Source organism: Phaseolus vulgaris, chromosome 1 (genome assembly GCF_000499845.2).
Source record: "Phaseolus vulgaris cultivar G19833 chromosome 1, P. vulgaris v2.0, whole genome shotgun sequence".
NCBI lineage: Eukaryota > Viridiplantae > Streptophyta > Magnoliopsida > Fabales > Fabaceae > Phaseolus > Phaseolus vulgaris.
The window spans coordinates 12,752,662-12,778,067 of NC_023759.2; the positions used below are offsets into that span (position 1 = coordinate 12,752,662).

General features: G+C 35.5%; 2 protein-coding genes across 2 annotated transcripts; one reads left to right on the forward strand and one right to left on the reverse strand.

Annotated features, from left to right (window-relative positions):
• The first annotated feature begins 290 nt into the window (after positions 1–290).
• LOC137813600 (histone-lysine N-methyltransferase ASHR3-like) lies at positions 291–22,098 on the forward strand. Its single transcript, XM_068615943.1, has 11 exons — positions 291–688; positions 778–924; positions 1,423–1,587; positions 2,013–2,039; positions 2,343–2,460; positions 2,643–2,736; positions 3,175–3,268; positions 3,412–3,490; positions 3,713–3,884; positions 18,443–18,523; positions 21,663–22,098. The coding sequence occupies exons 1-11, from the start codon at positions 440–442 to the stop codon at positions 21,820–21,822; spliced, it is 1,386 nt and encodes a 461-aa protein (XP_068472044.1). The 5' UTR covers positions 291–439; the 3' UTR covers positions 21,823–22,098.
• Positions 22,099–22,349: 251 nt separating this feature from the next.
• LOC137813601 (histone-lysine N-methyltransferase ASHR3-like) lies at positions 22,350–24,941 on the reverse strand. The gene is made up of 6 exons (XM_068615944.1): positions 24,555–24,941; positions 24,319–24,465; positions 23,656–23,820; positions 23,204–23,230; positions 22,783–22,900; positions 22,350–22,600 (listed from the first exon to the last, which is right to left on the reverse strand). The coding sequence occupies exons 1-6, from the start codon at positions 24,801–24,803 to the stop codon at positions 22,431–22,433; spliced, it is 876 nt and encodes a 291-aa protein (XP_068472045.1). The 5' UTR covers positions 24,804–24,941; the 3' UTR covers positions 22,350–22,430.
• Positions 24,942–25,406: the final 465 nt, after the last annotated feature.

Below are 25,406 nucleotides of genomic sequence, written 5' to 3' on the forward strand. Positions count from 1 at the left end.
TTATTCTTTTGTTATTTTAAATTTAATAATTATGATAAAACTATTTATTTTAAATTTTTTTTTATTATTATATAAAAAAAAGGAAAACACAGATGTGCATATATTTCCACTATTCTAATTAACAAGGTACAAATTAGTTTTTATTTGGAATAGCCACTTTTGTCCTTGGTGACCAAAATTCAAAACTAGCGGTCCCCTCAGTATTGAACCGGACAAGGTTGCAAGGAACAAGGAAGTGGCAGAATCGTAAATATAGAATTGGTGATATGCCTCTTTCGGTATTTCACTGCATCTTCTGAAAATCACATTTTCCCGCTCATTTCTTCTTGTTCATCTTCCTCTTCCTCTTCTTCTTCATCTTCATCTTTCGCTTTCCCTCTCTGCATCTTTTCTCTCTCCCTTTGCCTCTGTCGGCAACTTTCTCCTAAGTATTTCGGCAATGCCAGATTTAGGGAACCTGTCTCTGTCTTCGACTCTCACACTCTCTCACTGCTCCTCCGATGTCGCAGACGCTCCCGTCAAAACCCTACCCGATGCCTTCGTTTCGGAGCCTGCCTTCGAGCATCGGGTTGTTAAGCGCACCCGCGGCTCACTCGATCGGGTCAAGAAGCCCGCCTCTCACAAAGCCTTCCAGGATCGCCTCAAAGATCCCTTCTCTCATCCATTTCTTGTTGGCGCTCCCAAGATGGTATTTTTTTTACTATGTTTTCAAATTTTTTTTCAAATTAATGATTAATTATTTTTGCATGCAACTAATTGGTATGTGCGTGTGTTCAGGAGGAATGTTGTTTTTGCCGCCATTTTATCTACCCTGGTGAGGAGGTAGTGTGTTCGGTTCGCGGATGTGACGCTCGCTTCCATTCTGAATGTGTAAAAGATTCTGTTGGAGCTACCAGTCTGAAAAAATACAAGTGTCCACAGCATGTAGGTTTTTAGTGAATGCAACATTGGTCTCTTTCCTACTGACATCGACCCTCACTTCCTTAATACACTGATTTGCCTTTGGACATATGGATTACACGATGAATGGACACTTTTTTTTAGATATTAGCTTATCCATGCTTTCTCATGTGAATTATTGTTTTCTTCTGACTAATGAAATTTATAGAAGGTAATATTTGATTTATCATTTTGCTGATATTTAACACACTCAGTGAATGTTAGATTATTTGTGTCTTGCCATGAACTTGGGGTGGTATGAACACATGTGGAAAGGGAGATTGATCACAAGTTCTATAATGTTGATGTGTGCTAAACTCTTCCATAAGTACACGGTCAAACTTTTGAATAATTTTCATCATTTAACAAGAGCTTAATGAATAGTTATTGGATTAAGCTGTTTACTGAACCGCATCCACAGTCTTTTTCCTTATTTTGTCTTCCTTGTCTTGCCATTCTCTTATCGAGTCCTTCAATGGACAGGTATGCTTCATTTGCAAGCAAAAAAAGCACTTGAGGTGTGTACGATGTAAAATTGCGTTCCATAATAAATGTGCACCATGGCCAGATGCAGTTTTGCTGCTAAAAGATCATCCTGGTCTAGCTGTTTGCTGGAGGCATCCTTCTGATTGGCGCTTGGATAGGAAGGTCAATTTTTTCTTTTCACCAGAATCTTTTACTGTTTCTGCTTATTGATTATACTGCAACCTGCTGTATCTCCTTCAGCTAGATTCCCGCTCATATTCAAATTCAGTTATTTGTTCTGCTTAGAATATCTAATCTTGTGTTTCTTTATTTACCTCGTCCCATCTTTCCTTTTAAAAATATCTCGGTATTGGTTATGGTTCCAATGTCACTCCACAGTCGTAAGTTTTATTGATGTTTTAATTGACTTGCTTGTCACATGTGCAAATATATGCCTTTTAAGGTTTAAAACTGCTTCTACTTGGATTGATATCAATTTTTATAGCCTCACTTGATTTAGATATTTCTTTTCAAAGTTTTATTTTTTTATTGGTATTTTTCATTGATTAGGCTGGCTGACAGGAATGTTGTATTTGTTGGATGGGCAGCCTGATGCTTCAACAAGTGACATTTCGGTAAGGCTTGTGAAAAATATTTTACATCTAATGCACTTACATATATATATATCCTGTTCTGACCTTTTTCGATATTTATGGATGTAAGATGAATAATATATATCGTGTTTGAGAAAGAAAGGAATGTATATTATTAAATTAATTAATACAAACTTCTGAAGGATTCTGTATTTTAATGACTTTGATTGTTCATTATATATGCTGGTTTCTTGTATGTTTGAATGAGTGAAACCAGCTTCTTGCGTAAGAATTTTGTAGTATTGTTAATATATGTTTTGAAAATTTCCTCTCATCTTTTTCCAGGAAGTATTTTGTCGCTTGCCTCTTCCATTTATCAGTGAGGAGTTTAAGATCGATTCCTCCTGGAAAGACATGGACAGTAAGATGGAGCAGCCACCACCATATGTACACATAAGACGCAGTATCCTACTTGTTTTCTTGTGTGCTATAGGGAAGCAGCTATTATATTTAATAAATTTAGAATTTGTGTAGCCCTTTTAGAATGTTAAGTAAAAGAACTTGATTTTTATTCTTGGTCTAATTAATAGTTTTCAAGTTAAGTACTTCACTGCTCATCATGTTGCTAGCCTGAATTAATATCAGATATATACTTAGTAAAGAAGAAACGTAGTAATGTGGATGATGGTGCAGGGTGCACCAGTTGCAGTTCTACATGTTCTGATGATTGTGTGTGCAGGTACATACATGTACCGGAGTCTTTTTTCTTTTGGATGAAACTTCTTGTAGATGTAGGTGATGTAGACATAGTGTAGGTCTTTTAATTATCATTCATGATGAGTTATTTTTGTATTGCTTATTCTACAAATAAATGATTTTTTTACGTTGAAATTTTTTTGATCCCAGACATGAAGGATAGAAATATTGATGCCTGCTACTCCTATTGTGTTTACAAATTACACTGAGAAATATTGTTTGTCTGGTCTATAAAATTATGATCACCTTCTCTCTGTGAATTAAAGAGGTTGTAGTGTTGTACACTGACAATTATATACTTAATATAACGTGGCACATTACGTGTCACTGTAATTGGTTGTGAACATTTAATACTAATATGCTTGAGTAGTAAGATTTAATCAACAGGTTTATACATTAATTATTGTATATCATCCATCAGGGTTCAATGCATAAGTTGCTCAAAAGCATGTCGCTGCTCTGAAAATTGCAATAATCGTCCATTTCGCAAGGATAAAAAGATCAAGATAGTCAAGGTGTGAAATTTTACTGCATCAAGATGGACACAATATATTTTTATTTTGAAGCATGTTTATATTTTTTTTGTGGGTTTCCCTTCTATTAGGCTCAAGAATTAAAAAATATTGGTACAAATTATTACACGTCCTTTTTTTTTTAGACTGAACATTGTGGATGGGGAGTGGAGGCCGCCGAAACCATTGATAAAGGTGGATTTATAGTTGAGTATATTGGCGAAGGTAGTTCATATTTCTATGTGGCTTCTAGTTTCATAATGTCAAACATTGTTTATGTTGCTTTCTTTTGGTAACCATAGTTGAGTACGTCCTTCAGAAAATATAAAATGTCATTTATTCAGGAAAGTTTTAAAAGCATATGACCTTCTATACCACATGTTTTCTGTAGCTTATATCTTTATGCTATGCCTTTAATCCATTTAACTAGAAAAAATTATGCTGCAGTAATTGACGATGCTTTATGTGAGAAGAGGCTCTGGGACATGAAATACATGGGTGTACATAATTTTTACATGTGTGAGATTCGGAAAGACTTCACAATCGATGCAACTTTCAAAGGAAATACTTCACGCTTTTTGAACCATAGCTGCGATCCCAACTGTGTTTTGGAAAAGTGGTTAGTGTCAAATAGCATCAAACTCATCCTAGGCTGCATTATTTTCTCACTCTTCAGAGATTAATCAACAGATATGCTGTTTCCTAGTGAACCAAATTATTATTAAAAACTTGTGTGAAGTATAACCTGATATTATGTACTTTGGTTTACTTAATGTAATGAAATATTTTTTTACAGGCAAACTGAATATTAATAGAATACTCAAGCCTTAGCACGAGATTTGCCGACATTTGAAAAAAAACCCCTTAATTATAATGGTGTGCTTATTCCCTCCCAAAGAAACCCGTAAACAATCTCAGATAACAGCATGTACTCAAATAGGATGTGCTTCGTATGCATGTTTTAGATCAGATACTGAACTGGTTTTTCTTTTCAACTTCTTAGAAAGTGGCTGGTATAGATAACATTTATGCTGTCAATCACGTATCTTCTTTGTTAATCGAGACAAAAGGACATGGGATGCATTTCTTAGATTATTAGATTTCTTTTGAATTCTGCAATATTCCATAAGCTATCTTTTGTCGTGATCTGTTTCTAAAATAGCGAATTATGTCCTTCGGTCCTTTTTAGAAGAACCAAATGCAATGTTTGATTTGGTCCTTTTTATAAACCCAATCTGGCATGTCTTCCACATTAATTATTTTTTCATAAAATTTCCTTTACCAGTCATTTTTTCTGAGTTCAATTAATTGTAAGTAAAGTATGTCAATGTATTAGGCACTTTGGGAGTTTAACTTTGTTTTGTATATAGAGCATTTTTTAAAATTTACTTTGATTATTCACATGCATAGCTAGTAAAAATTAAAGCAATATATATATATATATATAAATATAAATATAAATATACACACACATGATGTGAGATTAAAAAAATTAAAACATAAAATATTTGAAAAAAATGTCTTGTTAATTTTAAGGATAATTTTGGAGAACCAATAAATTTATAACAAATTTACGACATTAACCAAATTAACTCAGTTTTTAAATCCTAATGAATTAGTTAATTAAGCCTATAGAAAAGGCTGGAGGGAGTATTTTTCTTGTTATACATTGTGAAACACAATCCTACCAATTACCATTTCCCTGTCTTCATTCATTATAGTGTATTTTTTAGTTTGTAGATAGGGCACTCTTCGTAGGGTAGCTTGTATATTGCTATTTGGTGTGTGATTTGTGTTCAATATTATGTTTTGTTAGTTTATCAATTGGTGTTCTGTAACTATGCTGCTATATTCTAAATGAGATTGAACATATATTTGACTCTTTAAGACCATTATGACTACTTTGCTTCACAAATTGTTAGATGGATAAATTATATTCGCTTAAGTCTTATCCAAAACATGGGCTGATTGGATTCAGCGGTTCCAATTAATTGAATTATTTTTGAAGTTTGTTGGTGTTATGAAACATCACTATTTTAGAGAAGAACAATGAATAGAAAATTTGAGCCTCTTTATTTGACCAAATGTACAACAAAAGATACAAAGGAGCACTCTCCTTTCCATTATTATTCCAATTACAAAACTCTTAAAACTCCCACACTAACGATTTTCCCTCTGAGCTTCCTCTAAAAGGGATCCTAGCTACTAACAAACTCATAGTTGTAAAAGCTACCCTACAATTGTATTCTTAGTTATTGTTTTTAAATCTCCTCTTATCTTGTAACCCTGTTTTAGTGTCAACATGTTGCATTTGCTTTTTCTTAACAATGCCACCCTCCTCAGAATTAACCTTGTCCTCAAGGTTAAAATTAGGAAATTGATTTTGAATAGTAGATAAATCTTCCCACATCCATTCCTTAGTTGTTTTCCTTTGTATTGCACTAACACTTGTTGTATTGAAGTAATATTTTTGGTGATCTTGTGTCTTCCTTGAATGTAAGATTGAAGGAACAATTTTGTAGTTCCTTGCAATTTTAGAGGTAGAGCAACTTCCCCAAAGTGTTACCTGATGGCCTTCTTAAGATACTTGAAACACCAGATGAATTTGAGTTTGTTGTGGTAACTCTAATTTGAAAGCCACTTCATCGATTTGCTAAAGAAACAATATGGTCTGTAGTAACTTGCTAACAATTTGGGAAGTTTATTAGACACAAAGATTTGTCTATGTGGCCAAATTTTTAGATACACCCAATCACTTAGTTTGATCTTGGAAAATTTGTGATAAACATTAGCTTGAATTGTCATTTGAGCTTTTGCTCTTTGCAAATGAAGCTTCAAATGTCTCAAAGTGTCATCTCTTTTCATAAGGTCATGCGTCGCACCTTCCACCAAAGTTTTTTCAGGTATGTTGAAGGAGGAGGATGACCATGCACCACCTCAAAAGGAGTGCAATTAAGGACACTTTGGAAACTGATATCGTACCAGTATTTTTCCAAACTTTTGGTTGCTTAAAATGAAAACAATATAGATATGTTTTTAAGGTCTTATTGAGGACCTTGGTTTGTCCATTTGATAGTTGGTGGTGGAAGGTTGGTACTCATCCTCAACTTGGCGTCTTGTAGCCTAAATGACTTCAGCCAAAATAAACTTGTAAATGTTGGGTTGTGATTAGTAACAATTGAACTAGGTACCCCATGAAAACGAATTATTTCCTAGATTGATATTTCAGCAATAGAGAGAGCTGAATATGGGTGTTTACTAAGATGAAATGACCATACTTGCTCAATCTATCTACCACCACCAAGATAGTACCAAACACTTAAATTTAGGTAGGCTCACAATGAAATCCATATTAACATCTTCCCTTGTGACATTAGGTATTAATAAGGGTTGCAAAAGCCTTGTTGGAGATGAAGTCAAATATTAACTACATTGGCATACATGATAGGCTGCCACATACTTCGTCATGGTGAAAAGTGCGACATATTTCTGAATGTCTCTCGGTATGAAATTGTTGTAGTAACTTAGGAATCCATTGAGACGATCTTGCCAACACTAATCTTCCTTTGTAATACAATCAATCATGTTACAAAGTTTAATGGGGGTGGAGGTTTGGATATGTTAGAATAGGTATTAAATATAGGTAGTAAGTAGTTGTATTGGAAAACTACTACATGCAATGCCTATGAGTTGTACCTATCTCTTTACCTAGGACTCTTGTTTTGGCTTTTGATATTTGCTCTTCCTTCTACTCATTGTATCAAAATTCTAACACTAAAAATATGAGAGCGTAACAGAGGTGTGATTCAAACTCTCTCAAATATGGTCTCTTTTATTTTTATTTTTAGTGGATCCTTGGTTAAACATCTTCCTTTATTTTTGACAAAACCATATTAAGATTAATGTCCTCATCAATAGATGCAATATATTGCCAAAAAGGTTTAGATATGGGCTTCAACTTCTTGTCTTCTTCCCTTTGTAAGGTGATCACTACTCAATTTGCTTTTCCCACTTTATAAATGATGTCAAATTCATTCCTTAATAACTTGTCTAGCTAGTTTTGTTGATTCTGAGTTGTGATACATTGTACTAACACGTGCCTTTTCTGATATGTGTATACACTATGAATGTTTGTCCCAAGAAGTAAGGACACCATGTTGAATAGCTAAGACTAGAGACATAAGCTATTTTTCATATATAGATTTGGTGAGATGTTTATGCTAAACCCTTATTGAAATAAACTATGGGTCTTTTTGTCTTGGAATAAGTTGAAAGAAATAGATGGAATGTATTTCTGATGTGATTTACAAATGTGAATACAGTCTATATTTATAGACTGTTTACAACCTAATTAAGGAAGGAAATTTTGTCTTGGAATAAGTTGAAAGAAATAGATGGAATGTATTTCTGATGTGATTTACAAATGTGATTACAGTCTTAATTTATAGACTGTTTACAACCTAATTAAGGAATGAAATAATAGGTAATGAAAGTAAGAAATAATGGATGATTAAAACTGTACAAATCAAATTAAATCATCTACAAATCTGTCCTAATAAATAAAGAATAAAATCTGTACTTAATTACAGAATAATTCTCCTGATTATGCAACACTCTCCCTCAAGCTATTGAATGTATATCTATCATTCCCAGCTTGCAAGTAAGATCTTTGAATTGTTTTGTGGAAAGTCCCTTAGTAAACTGTTAGGCAGGAAAATAAAGACAGCACTGGGAGGGTGTATCATAGAATGAAATTTAAAAATAAGGGTTGAGTGGGTTAGTTAGTTGTTGGGTTAGTTAGTTGTGGTGAGGGGGTCATTAAATAAAGACCAACCTGCTGTGGGGAAGGGGATCGGAATTGTTGTAAGAAGTTGACAGGATTAAACCTGTGTGAAAGGAGCTATTCTCCTTTGTAACCCTTTTGGGTGTTCTGTTCTGCACTGTAATAAAACAGAGTTTTCTTTCTTCTTGTTGTGTTTTGGGAGGGATTCTGGGTTTTCTGTTTGGGATCCTAACAGTTTGGTCCGACCTGCCGGATCTAAAAAAAACAGAGAGTGAGGAAGAAAAGATGGAACAGAGGATGGCAGCAGTAGAGAAATTTACCAGCGAGCAATTGAAATGGAATGCTGAAATAAGAGCAGAAATTCTGGGGTTGAAAGAAGGCATGCTGGAGTTGAAAGAAATCAAAGAAATGTTGCGGGATCTCAAGAAAGGAGATAGAAGGTCGGAAGGGGGAGAGAGTTCGGTGAATGGTGAGGAAAGAGTGGAGGAACCATCAAGACAGGATAGCCAATGGGAAAAGATGAATGAAGGAGAGATGAAGTCGTGGGGTAGGAGAGTGGAATTACCGGTTTTTGAGGGCGGGGACCCAATGGGTTGGCTGGCCAGAGCTGAAAAATTCTTTGAGGTGCAGAATGTGACAGCTGGTGAAAGATTAAAACTGGCCTTCATCAGTATGGAGGGAAGCGCCAGTCCTTGGTTCAGTTTTTGGAGAAAGAACTCCAAGAATCCTTCTTGGGAAGAGTTTTCCATGGCGCTGAATAGGAGGTTTGGGGGAAAGGAGAGAAGTTCTGTTTTTGAGAAGCTGGCAAAGATCAAACAGAATGTGGAAGAATTGATGAATACATTCAAGATTTTGAGTTGTTAGTGTCACAAGCACCACAAATTGGGGAAGAACGGCTGCTTGGGTATTTTTTTTCTGGATTACAGTCCAAGATTCGTAACCAAATCAGACCGCACGACCCCAAAGAATTGATGAGAGCCATGGAGATTGCGCTGGATGTTGAGGAGTCCTTTAGGGAAGAAAAAATTAGCAGTTTTGAGCATAGGAATAATGCGTCTTTTCTGCATTATCAAGGAAGCACCGGGATAACATGCCACACAGATTTGCATAAGGGAAATAGTGGGCCAGTCTCGTCTAGTTTGGCTAGCACAGCAAGGAATGAGTCTTCTTCTTCCAATAGAGAGTTTCGGCCAGGAGAAAGATCCAGAAACAGGGGGTCCAGGACCCTTCCCTATCCCGAATATGTGAGAAGAAGGGAAGAGGGAAGATGTTTCCATTGTGGAGGGGCGTACGGTCCCGGACATCGCTGCCCCGAAAAGAATTTGAGGGTTATCATTTGCGCAGAAGATGAGGAAGACCCTACAAAGGTGAATCATTCTGGGTGGGGACAGATTGAGGAAGATTTGGAAAAAGAACATCAAGGAGCAGTGACCTGATTTCAACCTTGAGGACAAGGTTGTTTTGTCAGAAATGAGTAATGTTAGGCAGGAAAATAAAGACAGCACTGGGAGGGTGTATCATAGAATGAAATTTAAAAATAAGGGTTGAGCGGGTTAGTTAGTTGTTGGGTTAGTTAGTTGTGGTGAGGGGGTCATTAAATAAAGACCAACCTGCTGTGGGGAAGGGGATCGGAATTGTTGTAAGAAGTTGACAGGATTAAACCTGTGTGAAAGGAGCTATTCTCCTTTGTAACCCTTTTGGGTGTTCTGTTCTGCACTGTAATAAAACAGAGTTTTCTTTCTTCTTGTTGTGTTTGGGAGGGATTCTGGGTTTTCTGTTTGGGATCCTAACATAAACATATCTGCCAATTGGACTCTTGAAGGGATGTACTCAGTGGCTATAAGACCATTATCCAACTTCTCCTTAATAAAATGTCGGTCTATCTCTATGTACTTTATTCGATCATGTTGAACTGGATTGTGTGTAATATTGATAGCGGGCTTATTATCACATGCCAAACCCATAAGAGCTTCATATTTTATTTTGAGGTCATCAAGTAGGATCTTCATCCATCGTAGTTCACAAACCCCTTGATCCATGACTCTAAATTCTGCCTTTGCACTTGATCTTGCAACTACATTTTGTTTCTTGCTACTCCATGTCACCAGGTTTCCACCCAAGAACATGCAATAGCCTGTGGTGGATCTCCTATCAATAATTGATCCTGCATAATCAACATTAGTATATACTTTCATGGATAAGTTTTCTCCCTTTTTGAATAGCAAACCTTTCCCTGGAGAGGCTTTTAAGTATTGAATAATTCTATTTATTGCCTACAAGTGTCTTTCTCTTGGATCATGCATAGATCGGCTAATCACACTAACTGCATAGGCTATGTTTGGCCTAGTGAGTGATAAATAAATGAGTTTTTCCACAAGTATTTGATATTGTGTCTTCTTTACTTTTGGGTTTTTCTTATCATTTCCAATCCTATGATTTTGCTTTATTGACACTCCAGTGGTCTTACAACCCAACTTACCGGTCTCTTTGAGAAGATCAAGGATGTATTTCCTTTGAGAAATAAAGATGCCCTGTCTCGAGTAAGCAACTTCTATTCCAAGGTAGTACTTCAGCTTCCCAAGATTCTTTATCTCAAATTGAGCAGACAATCTCTCTTTCAAATTTTGTTTTTCAATCTCATCATCACCTGTAATAATCATATTATCTACATAAACCAAAAGTAGAGTGAGTTTACCATTCTCAGAATGTTTTATAAACAGAGTATGGTCACCTTGGCTTTGTCGGTACCCCACAGATACCATAGCTTGAGTAAACCTTCCAAACCAAGCACGAGGTGATTGTTTAAGACCATATAGGGCCTTCTCAAGTTTGCACACCTCATCCCCTTCATTAATAGCACCATAACCAAGTGGAATCTCCATGTATACTTCTTCCTCGAAGCTTCCATGCAAGAAGGCATTCTTAACATCAAATTGATGCATCTCCCAACCAAAGTGTGCTGCCAAGGAGAGAATAATTTTAACTGTATTCATTTTTGCCACTGAGCAAAAGTCTCCTCATAATCTATCCCATAGGTTTGAGTGTACCCTTTTGCAACCAACCTTGCCTTATATCGATCCAATGTGCCATCAAACTGATACTTAACTGTGTATATCCACCGACAACCCACTGCCTTCTTATCCTTTGGTTTCTCTACAATCTCCCAAGTCTCATTCTTTTCTAATGCCCTCATTTCTTCATTCATGTTTCGAACCCAATTCTCATCTTTTAAGGTTTCTTGTACTGATATAGGGATTATGATAGAATCAATAGTTGAAAGAAAACTCTGGTGCTGTATAGAAAGTTTTTCTGTAGACACAAATTGGGATATAGGATATTTGGTACAAGATCTTTTTTTTTTCTCAAGGCAATAGGTAAATCATCTAGGTTATTTTCATTTAAGGTGTCCTCAAGAGTCTCATAGGTATGAGTACTTACCTTCGGTTCAGACAATTGAAGTTGTTGTTTGACCAAGACGGGTTCTTGTTGCCTTCGTTGATATTGTTTTCCAAAGTATTTGTCTTCATTATTCTTCTCTGGCATAAGGCCTTTTTCATTGTCCCTAAGAATGGAATCTTGCAACAATGGAAAAGGTGACAACTCAAGGTTCTCAGCTTCTTCTTGAATACTCTCCCCCTAAAGCTGAGAATTAGGAAAGAAAGACTCTGTTTCATCGAAGGTGACATCCTTGAAAATATAAACTTTACGACTCTGAGGGTGATAACATTTGTTCCCCTTTTTGTGGGGGGCATAACCGATGAATACACATTTGATGGCGCGAGGATCGAACTTAACTCGATAAAGACTATGAACATGGACTAAAGCATCACAACCAAAGACACGAGTCTGAAGACTAGTCATAATAGGAATAAAAGGATAAAATGTGGTAATAAGCTAATCGGGCTAACACCCTCTAGAACCTGAGAGGGTAATCTATTGATCAAATAAGTGGTGGTCAGGATTGCTTCCCCCCAATAAGAACTAGGAACAAAAGTTTGGAAAAGTAAAGCTCTAGTAACTTCAAGGAGATGACGATTTTTCCTTTCAGCAACCCCATTTTGTTGAGGAGAGTCCACACAAGTTAATTCATGAACAACTCCATTTTCCTTAAGGAACTTAGAAAAGTTTTGGTTCACATATTCTTTTCCATTATCAGAACACAATCTCTTAATTGGACTTTCAAATTGTGTTTGAATCATTTGGTAAAAATTTACAAACAAGTGAAATACTTTAGACCTATCTTTCATGAGGAATATCCAGGTAACTCGAGTACAATCATTAATAAATGACAAACCATTTTGCATCCGAGATATTACGAATTGGTGAAGGTCCCCATACATTTGAATGAATAAGATCAAAAGGTTTAGAACTTCTATTATTATTTGGAGAAAAAGTTGTTCTATGGTGTTTAGCAAACTGACAAACATCACAATGAAAAGACTCAAATGATAATTTTGTAAATAAAACAGGAAATAAGGACTTTAAGGTACTAAAAGGAGGATGACCAAGACGTTTGTGTTGAAGTCATATATGAGAAGATGACCAAGATTTTGTGCCTTGCTAAAGACTAGAAGTGTGTGCCTGTAGTCCAACACTTTTTATTTTCTTCTTGTTGTAAGTAATATAACCCGCCCTGCTCTTTAGCCAATCCAATCGTCCTCCCTGTGGCAAGATCCTCGAAAACACAATGAGAAATAAAAATATCACTGCACAATTTAAATATTGGATAATCTTATGAATAGACAAAAGGTTATTAGATAGATTGGTAACATGAAGCACATTTTTTAAAGGAAAGGAAGGTTGGAGGTGGATGTTACCACGACCAGTAATGGGGGTATTGGAACCATTAACAACAGGAATATGTTGGTTACAAGATAAGGCATTGTAGGATGAAAAACAAGAGGAATGAGGTGTCATATGATCAGTAGCACCAGAGTCTATAATCCAAATATTCTCAGTACTATAAGCATTAAAGGATAAGAAGCTTGAACTCTTACCACTCATGGTTAAAGAACAAGAGCAAGTCTTACTAAGAGAGTTCATGAGAGCTTGTAAATGTTCCAATTCTTCTTTGTTTAGTGATGGGATCTCCTATGCTATTTGAGTTTCAAAGTTAGATGATGCCTGATTAGCATGCCTTTGTATGGTACCTTTGAATCCTCCAGTACGTTCCAAGATCTTCTCCTTTCCATGAAGTTTGAAACACCTTTCCTTAGTATGACCCGTCTTCTTACAATAATTGCACCAACGATCATCACGATTAACCTTTGTGGGAGGCTTTCCAAATGAACAAAATGGACCTTTTATAAGGCTCTTGCCAGTAGCCAGAGCTGAATTATCAACAGAGTTGCCAACAGCCAGAGCTGAACTATCAACGGAGTTGCCCCCATCCAACATTACTGACCTCTGAGTCCCTTTCCCTCGTACAATGTGAAAAACTTTCGACAGAGGAGGAAGTTTTTTCTTACCCAAAATCTGAATCTTAATTGGATCAAATTTAGAGTTCAATCCAGAAAGAAATTTAATTATTTGCATCCTTTCAAGGAATTGTGCTAGTGCGATAAAGTCATATGTGCACTTCATTTTCAAATTTTGATATTGATCTAATTTGATCCATAAACCATTCAACATACCCTAGTAGCTTGTTACTGACAGTCTCCCTTGGCTAGTATAGAAGATCTTGTTTTCTATCTTGTAACATGCTACAATATCTTTCTTCAAAGAGTATGTTTGACAAAGGTTTTCCCAAATCTCCTTAGCAGTGGAGAAGAACATAATTTCGGCTAATCTCTGGTGTCATAGAATTCCATAACCAGGTCATGATGAGAGAGTCTTCATCGTCCCAATCTTCATATGTAGAACCAGTTTTGGCTGGAGGGTTCCCTTCTAGGTGATTCAATTTTTTCCTTCCCTTGAGAGTAGCACGAACCAACTGGGCCCATTGCAGGTAGTTGTTTTCATCGAGACGATAGTTGCTTTGCAACACCTCCAAATCATTGGAGCTAAGAGGGGTTGTATTTTTAGTTGACATTGGTAAGAGTTGACAACAATAAGACAAAATCGATTAGGCTTTGTAGGAAAAAACTGGTGGTGGTTTTGTTTGAAAAAAATACGTTGGAAAATTTTTCCGGCAGTGGCGATCAACGTTGGTCAACGACGGTGGTCGACGGTAGGTGGCGGTCGGCTGACGGTGGTAGTGACGGTCAACAACAAAAAGTGGTAGTGCGTCAACGAAGGGGAAAAAAATTACAGGAATAAAGACTGTCCAAAAAAGTAATTGCAGAAATGAATGTTGCTCAAAAAAGTAATTGCAACAATGAATGCTGCCCAGAAAAGTAACTGCAGCAATGAAGGCTGCTGAAAAAAAGAATTGTAGAAGTAGAGTCTCCCGGATCAAGAGCTCTGATTCCAAGTTGAAAGAAATAGAAAAAAATAGATGGAATGTATTTCTGATGTGATTTACAAATGTGATTACAGTCTCAATTTATATGCTGTTTACAACCTAATTAAAGAAGAAAATAATAGGTAATGAAAGTAAGAAATAATGGATGATTAAATTTGTATAAATCAAATCAAATCACTAACAAATATGTCCTAATAAATAGAGAATAAAATCTGCACTTAATTACATAATAATTCTCCTATATTATGCAACAAAATAAAACCACCCTCAATCCTTTTCCTGAAGCCTCACATTCTATGGAGAAAGGCTTACATTAATCAGACATCACTAGGGGAGGAGTAGTAATAGCTTCTTGCTTGCATATGTTTTAATGCACTCAGGTTGTCTTGAGTTCACTCAAAATTTCATTTTTTAATAGAGCTATCAAATGTTTGGCTATTTCGTATAAATGTTGATCATACCTTGTTAGTTCCAGAAGAACCTCTCATGACTTTGCTAGTTTTTGGAATAAGCCATTGCATTATGGCTTCAATCTTTTAAGGGTTCGTGGAAAGTTCTTGCTATGAAATAACATGAACAAATACCTATTTCTTGTCTCCCAAAACAACTTTTTTTTTCTTGCTAGTCACAACATTCTTGTTGCAGGGTTCCATCACTTGCCTCACATGGTGAAGGTGGTCTTGCCATGTTTTGTTGTATATCAAAATATCGTCAAAAGAGACCAAAACAAATCTTTTGAGAAATGGTTTTAAAGTGAATAATTGCACATTGAAAAGTAGTTGGGGCATTAATTAAACCCAAAGGCATAACCGAAAATCCATAATGCCCTTTATGTGGTCTAAAAATTGTTTTGTGTATAGCTGGCTCACACATCCTAATTTGGTGATAGCCTATCCCTAAGTCTATTTTAGTAAAATATCGTCAAACAACAAAGTATTTAAGAAATGGTTTTAAAACTGAATTCATTACACATTGAAAAGCAGTTGGGTGGGGCATTAGTTAAACCAAAAGGCATAACCGAAAAATCATAACCCTTGATGTTGTTTAAAAGTTGTTTTGTGCATATATCTTCTGGCTCATACATCCTAATTTGGTGATAGTCTGCCCTTTAAGTCTATTTTAGAAAAATATTTAACTCCATATAATTCATCTAAAAATTCTTCCATCTTAGGAATGAGGAATTTATCTGAAATTTATTTAAGGTTTTGTAGTCAATACAGAATCTCCAACTCCTATCTTTTTTTTACTAAAAGCACATGGTTTGAGTATGGATTGTTGCAAGGACGGATGATGCCAATTGTCAACATTGCTGCTACTTGCTTCTCTATCTCATATTTTTGAAAATGAAGATACTTGCAAGGGCTTGATTTGTTCTTGGTTTGATAGGAATGTCATGGTCTATTGCCCTAGTAGGAGGTAAACCTTTAGGTTCTTCAAATACTATATGCTTTTAGGATTTGTTGAAGTTGCCCATCCTTGGTTGCAAGAAGCAAAACTATAGACACTTCCCTTTAATGCTTCTCTAAATTTTTTGTGCCTTGTGCTTCTACTATCCAAAGGTTAATACCTTCTATTTCTGTTAACTTCAACAATGCTTTGGAATGAATAAGAGCCTTAGATGAACTAGGATCACCTTTGATTTTAACCCTTTGATCTCAATGAGAAAAGAGTTATAGTAAGGGTCCTCTAATTGACTTTGACGTCTCCTAAAGTGGCTAACCAAGTCATCCCCAAAATGATATCTACTCCCCCTAATTTGTATAAAAAAATCTCCCATAAAAAATTATAATCCCCCATCTTCATATTCAAGTTGTTTCATTGGCCTCGAGTTTGCTTTCTGTACTCATCTCCCAATGTAACCTTATATGAATTTGTTAGATCAATCTTTAATTCCAAATTGTGTACCAATATCAATTATAATCAAAACCTTTTGACCATGTCTTTCCCCATGTAATTTCTTTATTTGTGGTCGAGTCATACCCTAGCCTAGCAAGTTGATAACTTCAACCACTTATAATATAACTCTTGATGTTCATCCTCCTTTCTTTCAACAAAAATCCTCTTCCTCTACCTCTAATTGCACTCTATCCCGCTTCATTAATAAGTTCATCTTCAACTAAAAGGACCATCCCTTCTCTTGACGTATTCAAGGTATGAAAGATTTCTAGTTTCTCTAATTCCTGGCTCTTACCAAACTTGGCCACTGTCAACCAGAGAAAGATTTCCAACTCCCATGCCATGTTTGTCCTAACCCATTGGACAAGTGTGTACTGGGTGTGCTTCATTGATGGTATGTTCGAGATACAATTCGTCTCCCACCTTGATAATGAAAACTTTAATTAGGTTCTTGATTATGCTAATGTGTTGGGTATCCTTCATAGTCTCCTCCACATCATATGAAATTTCTATAGCTTGATTTTGGTCTTTTGAGTCATGCGGGCGAAACCTGATTTTGTATATTCTGATGTTTCCATGTGAAGAAATACCCCATCAATTGATCTTCTGATGTTTGATTGTCTTGAGACAACCAAGATTTCAAATCCTTGATGAAATCTTCCACTCTCTTGGTTTGTCTTATTGCAACAAATCTTCTTAACAGTGTTGTTGCAAGATATTTCCAAGAAGGGTTTTTGGTTTTTTGTCCCCAGAATTTGAACCAACGGCCTGAATTCTTTCCATTCCACTGAAGGCTAGATGTAATTTTTCTGATTCTTTGATGTTTTGAACTTCGAAACTTTGTGGATCATTCCCTTCAAACATGGGCAGCTCCACCTTTTTCACCTTAGGGTGAAATGATTCTTCCTTGGCCTTATTAAATCCATTGTTGTTGATGTCCTCTCTTGCCCCTATTGACTTATTTTTCTCCTCCATCTGACAGTTTCTTTTTTCTTGACCTCAAGAAGTAGTTCCTTTATCTCTCTCATGTGTATGTTTTCTTTCACCAGAGACATCATGTCTGCAATTTCCTTCCTCTATTCGTTGGCCTATTTCTCCAAAGCATCCCCTATGTTTTCCATTATGCACTCAGATCTGGAATGTCAGACTAAAGTTGTTAGGAAGCAACACTACTTTAAGAGAAAAACAATGAATGGAAAATCTGAACCTCTTTATTTCACCAAATGTACAACAAAATATACGAAGGAGCACTCTCCTCTCCACAAGACTATTTCAGTTACAAAACTCTTTAAACTCCCAAAACTAACTCCTTTTCCCTCTAAGCTTCCTATAAAAGGGATTTTATTTGCTAAACAAACTCTTAGCTGTAAAAGCTATCTTACAACTATATCCTTAGTTATTATTTTTAAACCTCCTCCCAGTAATCTTGTCTTATTGTCAGCGAGTTGTATTTGCTTGTGCCTAACAGTTTGCAGAGGAGGGACAAATTTATTTATGGAGCAAGGTTGACCAAAGTTTGTTATATGTAGCATGGGAGGATTTGGCATCTCGGTGCACATGCAACTTAAATTAATAGCTTGACAAACATCAGGAGAAATAGTTACTTTAGGCTTTTAGCAGGAAGTATGAAGGGAAATGAGGCAGTCCATTTCCTGCACAAGTGAATTGTATGTTCCATATTACTCTACAAGTGTTTGTTAATGCTCACCTATGAGACACCTTTCTTTTCTTATACCGTGATCTTACTTTTGCACGTTCTCAGCTTAGAATATGTATGGATGCTAATATAGAATTCTTTACTTAGGTCCTGATTAATTTTTAAGCACTAAGGACCATGCCCACCTAAAAAAATGTTTATATTATAAACCTTTACTGCTGTATTGATGAAATGGTCTATACTCTTCTGCTTAAGTTATTAACATGTAACATCGTTAATTAGTAGGTTTTCTTCTTTATGATAAGCTCCTTCTTTGCAGATATGTTGTATGACAATAATTGGGCATATTTGCTGTCAATTAACAAAATGAATATATTTATCTATTTATTGGCTACATCCCTTTTATATTTAGGTATAAACTTATGTGGTTTCTTTTAGGCAAGTAGATGGCGAAACTCGTGTGGGTGTATTTGCTGCTCGTTCAATAGAAGTTGGAGAGCCATTAACATATGATTACAGGTAAATTTGATCGTTCCCTTTTAATCTTTGGTTGAGAGAGAGTAGACAATTCTCTATGGTGACATACATAAAATTTGTCTAAATAGCTCATCGTTGAGAGAATCCTATTTAAAAAGATGGTACATGAACAAAACAACCATATAGATGTAAATTATGTTAACTCAATTCTGGACCAAATAGCTGATAATATGGGGGACACAAATTCCAGAACTTCTGATGGGAACAATTAATAAGATAAACAGCAATTGATAAAGTCTCTACCCAAAATTTAGAAGGCATCAAGGACTCTAGAAGCAAAGTGCATACAACATCCAAAAAATGACGGTTCTTTCTCAGCCATTCCAATATATTGAGGTGTACAAGGACATGAATTTGAGAAATTTATGAGACATCCACCACCATTGTTATATCATAAAATTTAGACATTTAGAAAACTAATACTGAACATAGGAAACAAATGTCTAAAATGTGAAATAGCTCATCCTTGTGGCGAAGAAACTATACTCATGTGAATTGACTATAATCTCAACAAACGTCACAATACTTATAATAACCATGAGAAGCACTTGGCAAAATACCCCATAACTATGAACTCTTAGAACATTTGGTAACATGATTACCATGAGGAGAGGGGTAAGAATCTTGCTTTTGCCTAGTTTCATGAAATAACTATTAGACAATTTAGGATCATAATTATTTCAAAGAAAGCCATGCAGAAACAAATATTTTAAAATTTGAGTGTTAGGGTGGTCTAATATCTTATGCTGCACCTCACTCCGATTATTAATTGGCCAAAAACAAGGTTCTAGGAATTGCAGAGGAAATAGCCTTCCCACTTTAGCTCCCTTCATGATCATTTTCCTCGACACTTGTACAAGAGAAGCATTTCATAGAGAAAGAAATGTTGTAGTTATCATGTACTAAGTATCCAACCAAAATCAAATTAGTAGATGATCCGGGTGACAAATATGTTCTGAAGCTTTGGTACCATATCAAATCTGATTGAATACCTCTCATCATCGAGAGACCCCATTTAATGAGAATTTTTAATGTTATGCAAGGAAACTTAGTCTATAACTATATAAGGATACTTTGCCTAATTTACAACTGTGCAAGTCTGTCAATTCATGAAATAAAACGGCTAGTAAATCAGCTGTTCAAATGTACGTAAATCTGTGCAAGTAAATATTATAGAGAAATTACAGGGCCATCAGTAAGAAAGAAATAAATCAGGGATTTAGCTAATCCTGTTGACAACAAAACTTGGCAGATATTAAGTGACATTCTGTCCTGCATTTAGGGTAGGTAGCCTTTAGCCCTCTGTTTCTTATCTCTACCAAATAGTAAATACGGTAAGCTTTTGCGCAAGCTCTTTTTCGTGGCTTTGCTTTCATTAAAGAAAGCTATTTAAATTTTAGAGTTTCTTGCAATTTTGGTTGATCGACCGATGCCCATTTCTTGCCCTTAAGCATCATGAGAATGCCTTTCTTAGGTAATGAATAATTTTGACTCTCAAATGGAAAGGGACAAAATGCATTAAAATACGTAAGATCAAATTTCTATAATATTCACTAAACAAATAAAAAATATTTCAATTAGTACACTATTTTTTTGGAGATTGTTATTAGTCCATCATTATCATGATTGTTATTATCACCACCGTTCTTGTTAGTGCCACCATTGCCATATTTGCCACCAATGCAATGACTGCCACAGCTATCACTGTATGGACATTGGTAGTGGTGGTGTTAAGGATGGTGAAGATGATGATGGTAGTAGTGGTTGCAGTAGTGACCATGACGTTGATGATGTTAGCAGTAGTTGTTGCAGTGGTTTTTACTAGTGACACTGATCATCATGACATTAATGGTGATTTTAAGAATAATAATAACAAAGACAATAATAATAATAATAATAATAATCTTGTAATAATCAATGTGATTGGACAATAACAATCCATTAATGTTGATCATGCTTGTGATGTTGGTTTAGCAATAATTTTGAAAAAGAATGATGTGATAATCGAGATCTTTTAGAGATCTGAATCTGATATATTTGTTTAATTACTTCTTTAGATGATTAGACTTCTTTTTACATAAAAAAGATATTCTCATATGATAATATATCTTTAGAAGAATTATTCCTCATCCTATATACATGAAAGAAAGAATATAGTATAAAACACAGACCCTTAGAAATAAATAAAACACATCACAAAGGATGCGAACCTATAGCTTAAACTCTGACATGGAAATACAGGACACTCGGACACTTAATGTTTCAAATATAGGACACGAGAGTTGCATTACAATTAGAGAAATTCTAATGAAATGAGTAAAATAATAAATAAAGTTTATGAATTCACACCATTTTGACCAACCTATATTTTTTTTTCTATGATTGCATACCAAAAAAAATGAGACGTTATTTTATTTTATATTCTACGCTACCTCTTCTACATCTATGGAGTTGTCTGCATTGTTTAAGTTTTGAAAAGTTGTTGACGTGTAAAGGTAACAAAAATATACGTTTTTAATTAAACAAGGGTTAACCATGTTAAACAGTGTCCGTATACCGTAGATGTGGACTTTCAGAGACCAAAGAATGAAGTTTCTTAGTTTCAGTGTGAGGGTTAGTTGGAGACTCCACTAGAGTGGTATGGGTTGGTCAAAAACTTCACTCAAGTGCCATGTTGGCGTTAAACTCCTTCTGAATGCCATGCGTTGGCATGAAACTAACCAGTGTGCCATGCATAGGGCAGAAACACAATTTGGTGCTCTAGGTTAGCAAGCTTGCTTGAAGAGAGAAGAGACCAATGTCTTTTAGCCTTCAATGGTAGGTGAGTGAAAAATGAGGCCATCTATGATAAAATGGGGCGAAATCCGAAGACTGCCCCTACTTAAACAACACAAACGTAGTCGTTCGTGTGCTTTAGCCAGTAGTGGTCGTGAATTAGCTGCAGGCCCATTCTCCTTTCTAACATATGTCGTTGTATGTTTTTTACTATCTAACCCAACTAAACTAGTAACATAACTAACTAATGGGTATCTATCAGATAACTTTGTTTACTCTGTCGGATCTTTTCTCTGCAACTTCCAACAATAGAGGTTTAACATTATCTGGTTTGTTGGCTTTGTAGATTTGTGCAATTTGGTCCAGAGGTTAAATGCAACTGTGGTGCAGCAAATTGTCAAGGCTTTCTAGGGACGAAAAAGAAAATTGACAAGCTAGATTTCTGTTGGGGTTCTAAACGCAAGCGAACATCAAATGCTTGCTTTACGCTGGTAACAGCTCTATGATATATGCCAACCTATTAAGTGTAGCCATCACTGTTGTAATGTAGACAAAAAAAGTGAAAAAGAAATGACGGGAAAAGAATATCTCAAATATTTTGTTCCTTTGTTGTAGAGGGAAATGACAATTTATTGATTCAAGATTGACAGCATTGTCACTCAAATTTTCATCCCAGTAATTAAAACATGTAAATTGATATTGCTGAGCTAGCACACAGCAGTGTTGAATAATGACCAGTATCAATATTAAGTTTTATTAAAATTTGATGTATTATTCCTAAATTGTGAAGGATTCTGAAATCAACTTTCCTAATAATCAATCGTGAAGTACTATTAGTCTGTAAAGTGAAGTACATCCCAAAAAATAGATGGAGAAAAATCAACGATGTTAGATAAGATGTGCTTTAACCCGACTTATTGCTTTACTAGCAAATGCCTAAATTAATATTTTTAAAAGCAAAATACACTTTGATTTAAAATTAACTTTTTATCTTTTACGATTATACATTTAGGATACTTTAGTTCTTTACCTGTTTGTAGGAGTTGGCAAGGAATCATTTATTTGTAGAATAAGCAATACAAAAATAACTCATCGTCAATGATAATTAAAAGACCTACACTATGTCTACATCATCTACATCTACAAGAAGTTTCATCGAAAAGAAAAAAGACTCCGGTACATGTATGTACCTGCACACACAATCATCAGAACATGTAGAACTGCAACTGGTGCACCCTGCACCATCATCCACATTACTACGTTTCTTCTTTACTAAGTATATATCTGATATTAATTCAGGCTAGCAACATGATGAGCAGTGAAGTACTTAACTTGAAAACTATTAATTAGACCAAGAATAAAAATCAAGTTCTTTTACTTAACATTCTAAAAGGGCTACACAAATTCTAAATTTATTAAATATAATAGCTGCTTCCCTATAGCACACAAGAAAACAAGTAGGATACTGCGTCTTATGTGTACATATGGTGGTGGCTGCTCCATCTTACTGTCCATGTCTTTCCAGGAGGAATCGATCTTAAACTCCTCACTGATAAATGGAAGAGGCAAGCGACAAAATACTTCCTGGAAAAAGATGAGAGGAAATTTTCAAAACATATATTAACAATACTACAAAATTCTTACGCAAGAAGCTGGTTTCACTCATTCAAACATACAAGAAACCAGCATATATAATGAACAATCAAAGTCATTAAAATACAGAATCCTTCAGAAGTTTGTATTAATTAATTTAATAATATACATTCCTTTCTTTCTCAAACACGATATATATTATTCATCTTACATCCATAAATATCGAAAAAGGTCAGAACAGGATATATATATATGTAAGTGCATTAGATGTAAAATATTTTTCACAAGCCTTACCGAAATGTCACTTGTTGAAGCATCAGGCTGCCCATCCAACAAATACAACATTCCTGTCAGCCAGCCTAATCAATGAAAAATACCAATAAAAAAATAAAACTTTGAAAAGAAATATCTAAATCAAGTGAGGCTATAAAAATTGATATCAATCCAAGTAGAAGCAGTTTTAAACCTTAAAAGGCATATATTTGCACATGTGACAAGCAAGTCAATTAAAACATCAATAAAACTTACGACTGTGGAGTGACATTGGAACCATAACCAATACCGAGATATTTTTAAAAGGAAAGATGGGACGAGGTAAATAAAGAAACACAAGATTAGATATTCTAAGCAGAACAAATAACTGAATTTGAATATGAGCGGGAATCTAGCTGAAGGAGATACAGCAGGTTGCAGTATAATCAATAAGCAGAAACAGTAAAAGATTCTGGTGAAAAGAAAAAATTGACCTTCCTATCCAAGCGCCAATCAGAAGGATGCCTCCAGCAAACAGCTAGACCAGGATGATCTTTTAGCAGCAAAACTGCATCTGGCCATGGTGCACATTTATTATGGAACGCAATTTTACATCGTACACACCTCAAGTGCTTTTTTTGCTTGCAAATGAAGCATACCTGTCCATTGAAGGACTCGATAAGAGAATGGCAAGACAAGGAAGACAAAATAAGGAAAAAGACTGTGGATGCGGTTCAGTAAACAGCTTAATCCAATAACTATTCATTAAGCTCTTGTTAAATGATGAAAATTATTCAAAAGTTTGACCGTGTACTTATGGAAGAGTTTAGCACACATCAACATTATAGAACTTGTGATCAATCTCCCTTTCCACATGTGTTCATACCACCCCAAGTTCATGGCAAGACACAAATAATCTAACATTCACTGAGTGTGTTAAATATCAGCAAAATGATAAATCAAATATTACCTTCTATAAATTTCATTAGTCAGAAGAAAACAATAATTCACATGAGAAAGCATGGATAAGCTAATATCTAAAAAAAAGTGTCCATTCATCGTGTAATCCATATGTCCAAAGGCAAATCAGTGTATTAAGGAAGTGAGGGTCGATGTCAGTAGGAAAGAGACCAATGTTGCATTCACTAAAAACCTACATGCTGTGGACACTTGTATTTTTTCAGACTGGTAGCTCCAACAGAATCTTTTACACATTCAGAATGGAAGCGAGCGTCACATCCGCGAACCGAACACACTACCTCCTCACCAGGGTAGATAAAATGGCGGCAAAAACAACATTCCTCCTGAACACACGCACATACCAATTAGTTGCATGCAAAAATAATTAATCATTAATTTGAAAAAAAATTTGAAAACATAGTAAAAAAAATACCATCTTGGGAGCGCCAACAAGAAATGGATGAGAGAAGGGATCTTTGAGGCGATCCTGGAAGGCTTTGTGAGAGGCGGGCTTCTTGACCCGATCGAGTGAGCCGCGGGTGCGCTTAACAACCCGATGCTCGAAGGCAGGCTCCGAAACGAAGGCATCGGGTAGGGTTTTGACGGGAGCGTCTGCGACATCGGAGGAGCAGTGAGAGAGTGTGAGAGTCGAAGACAGAGACAGGTTCCCTAAATCTGGCATTGCCGAAATACTTAGGAGAAAGTTGCCGACAGAGGCAAAGGGAGAGAGAAAAGATGCAGAGAGGGAAAGCGAAAGATGAAGATGAAGAAGAAGAGGAAGAGGAAGATGAACAAGAAGAAATGAGCGGGAAAATGTGATTTTCAGAAGATGCAGTGAAATACCGAAAGAGGCATATCACCAATTCTATATTTACGATTCTGCCACTTCCTTGTTCCTTGCAACCTTGTCCGGTTCAATACTGAGGGGACCGCTAGTTTTGAATTTTGGTCACCAAGGACAAAAGTGGCTATTCCAAATAAAAACTAATTTGTACCTTGTTAATTAGAATAGTGGAAATATATGCACATCTGTGTTTTCCTTTTTTTTATATAATAATAAAAAAAAATTTAAAATAAATAGTTTTATCATAATTATTAAATTTAAAATAACAAAAGAATAATGATTTTACCAAATAATAGAGATGTTTCAAATGGAGTGGAGATACTTAGTGGAAATTAATGTTATTTTATTTGATATGTGAAATTTAGTGTGAGAATCTAATGAGGGTGAAAGAATGCTCTTTCTTTCTTTTTATTTAGGTTATTTTGTCATTTTGTAATTGAT

Bases quoted from the DNA above. Each gene is read 5' to 3' on its own strand.
- LOC137813601 (XM_068615944.1), bottom strand. From the start codon at position 24,803: ATGCCAGATTTAGGGAACCTGTCTCTGTCTTCGACTCTCACACTCTCT. The intron at 23,231-23,655 runs GTCAATTTTTTC...TTGGATGGGCAG, and splicing joins ATTGGCGCTTGGATAGGAAG to CCTGATGCTTCAACAAGTGA. The intron at 22,901-23,203 runs GTAAGGCTTGTG...ATCTTTTTCCAG, and splicing joins CTTCAACAAGTGACATTTCG to GAAGTATTTTGTCGCTTGCC.
- LOC137813600 (XM_068615943.1), top strand. From the start codon at position 440: ATGCCAGATTTAGGGAACCTGTCTCTGTCTTCGACTCTCACACTCTCT. The intron at 3,269-3,411 runs GTGTGAAATTTT...TTTTTTTTTTAG, and splicing joins AAAAGATCAAGATAGTCAAG to ACTGAACATTGTGGATGGGG. The intron at 18,524-21,662 runs GTAAATTTGATC...TTGGCTTTGTAG, and splicing joins CCATTAACATATGATTACAG to ATTTGTGCAATTTGGTCCAG.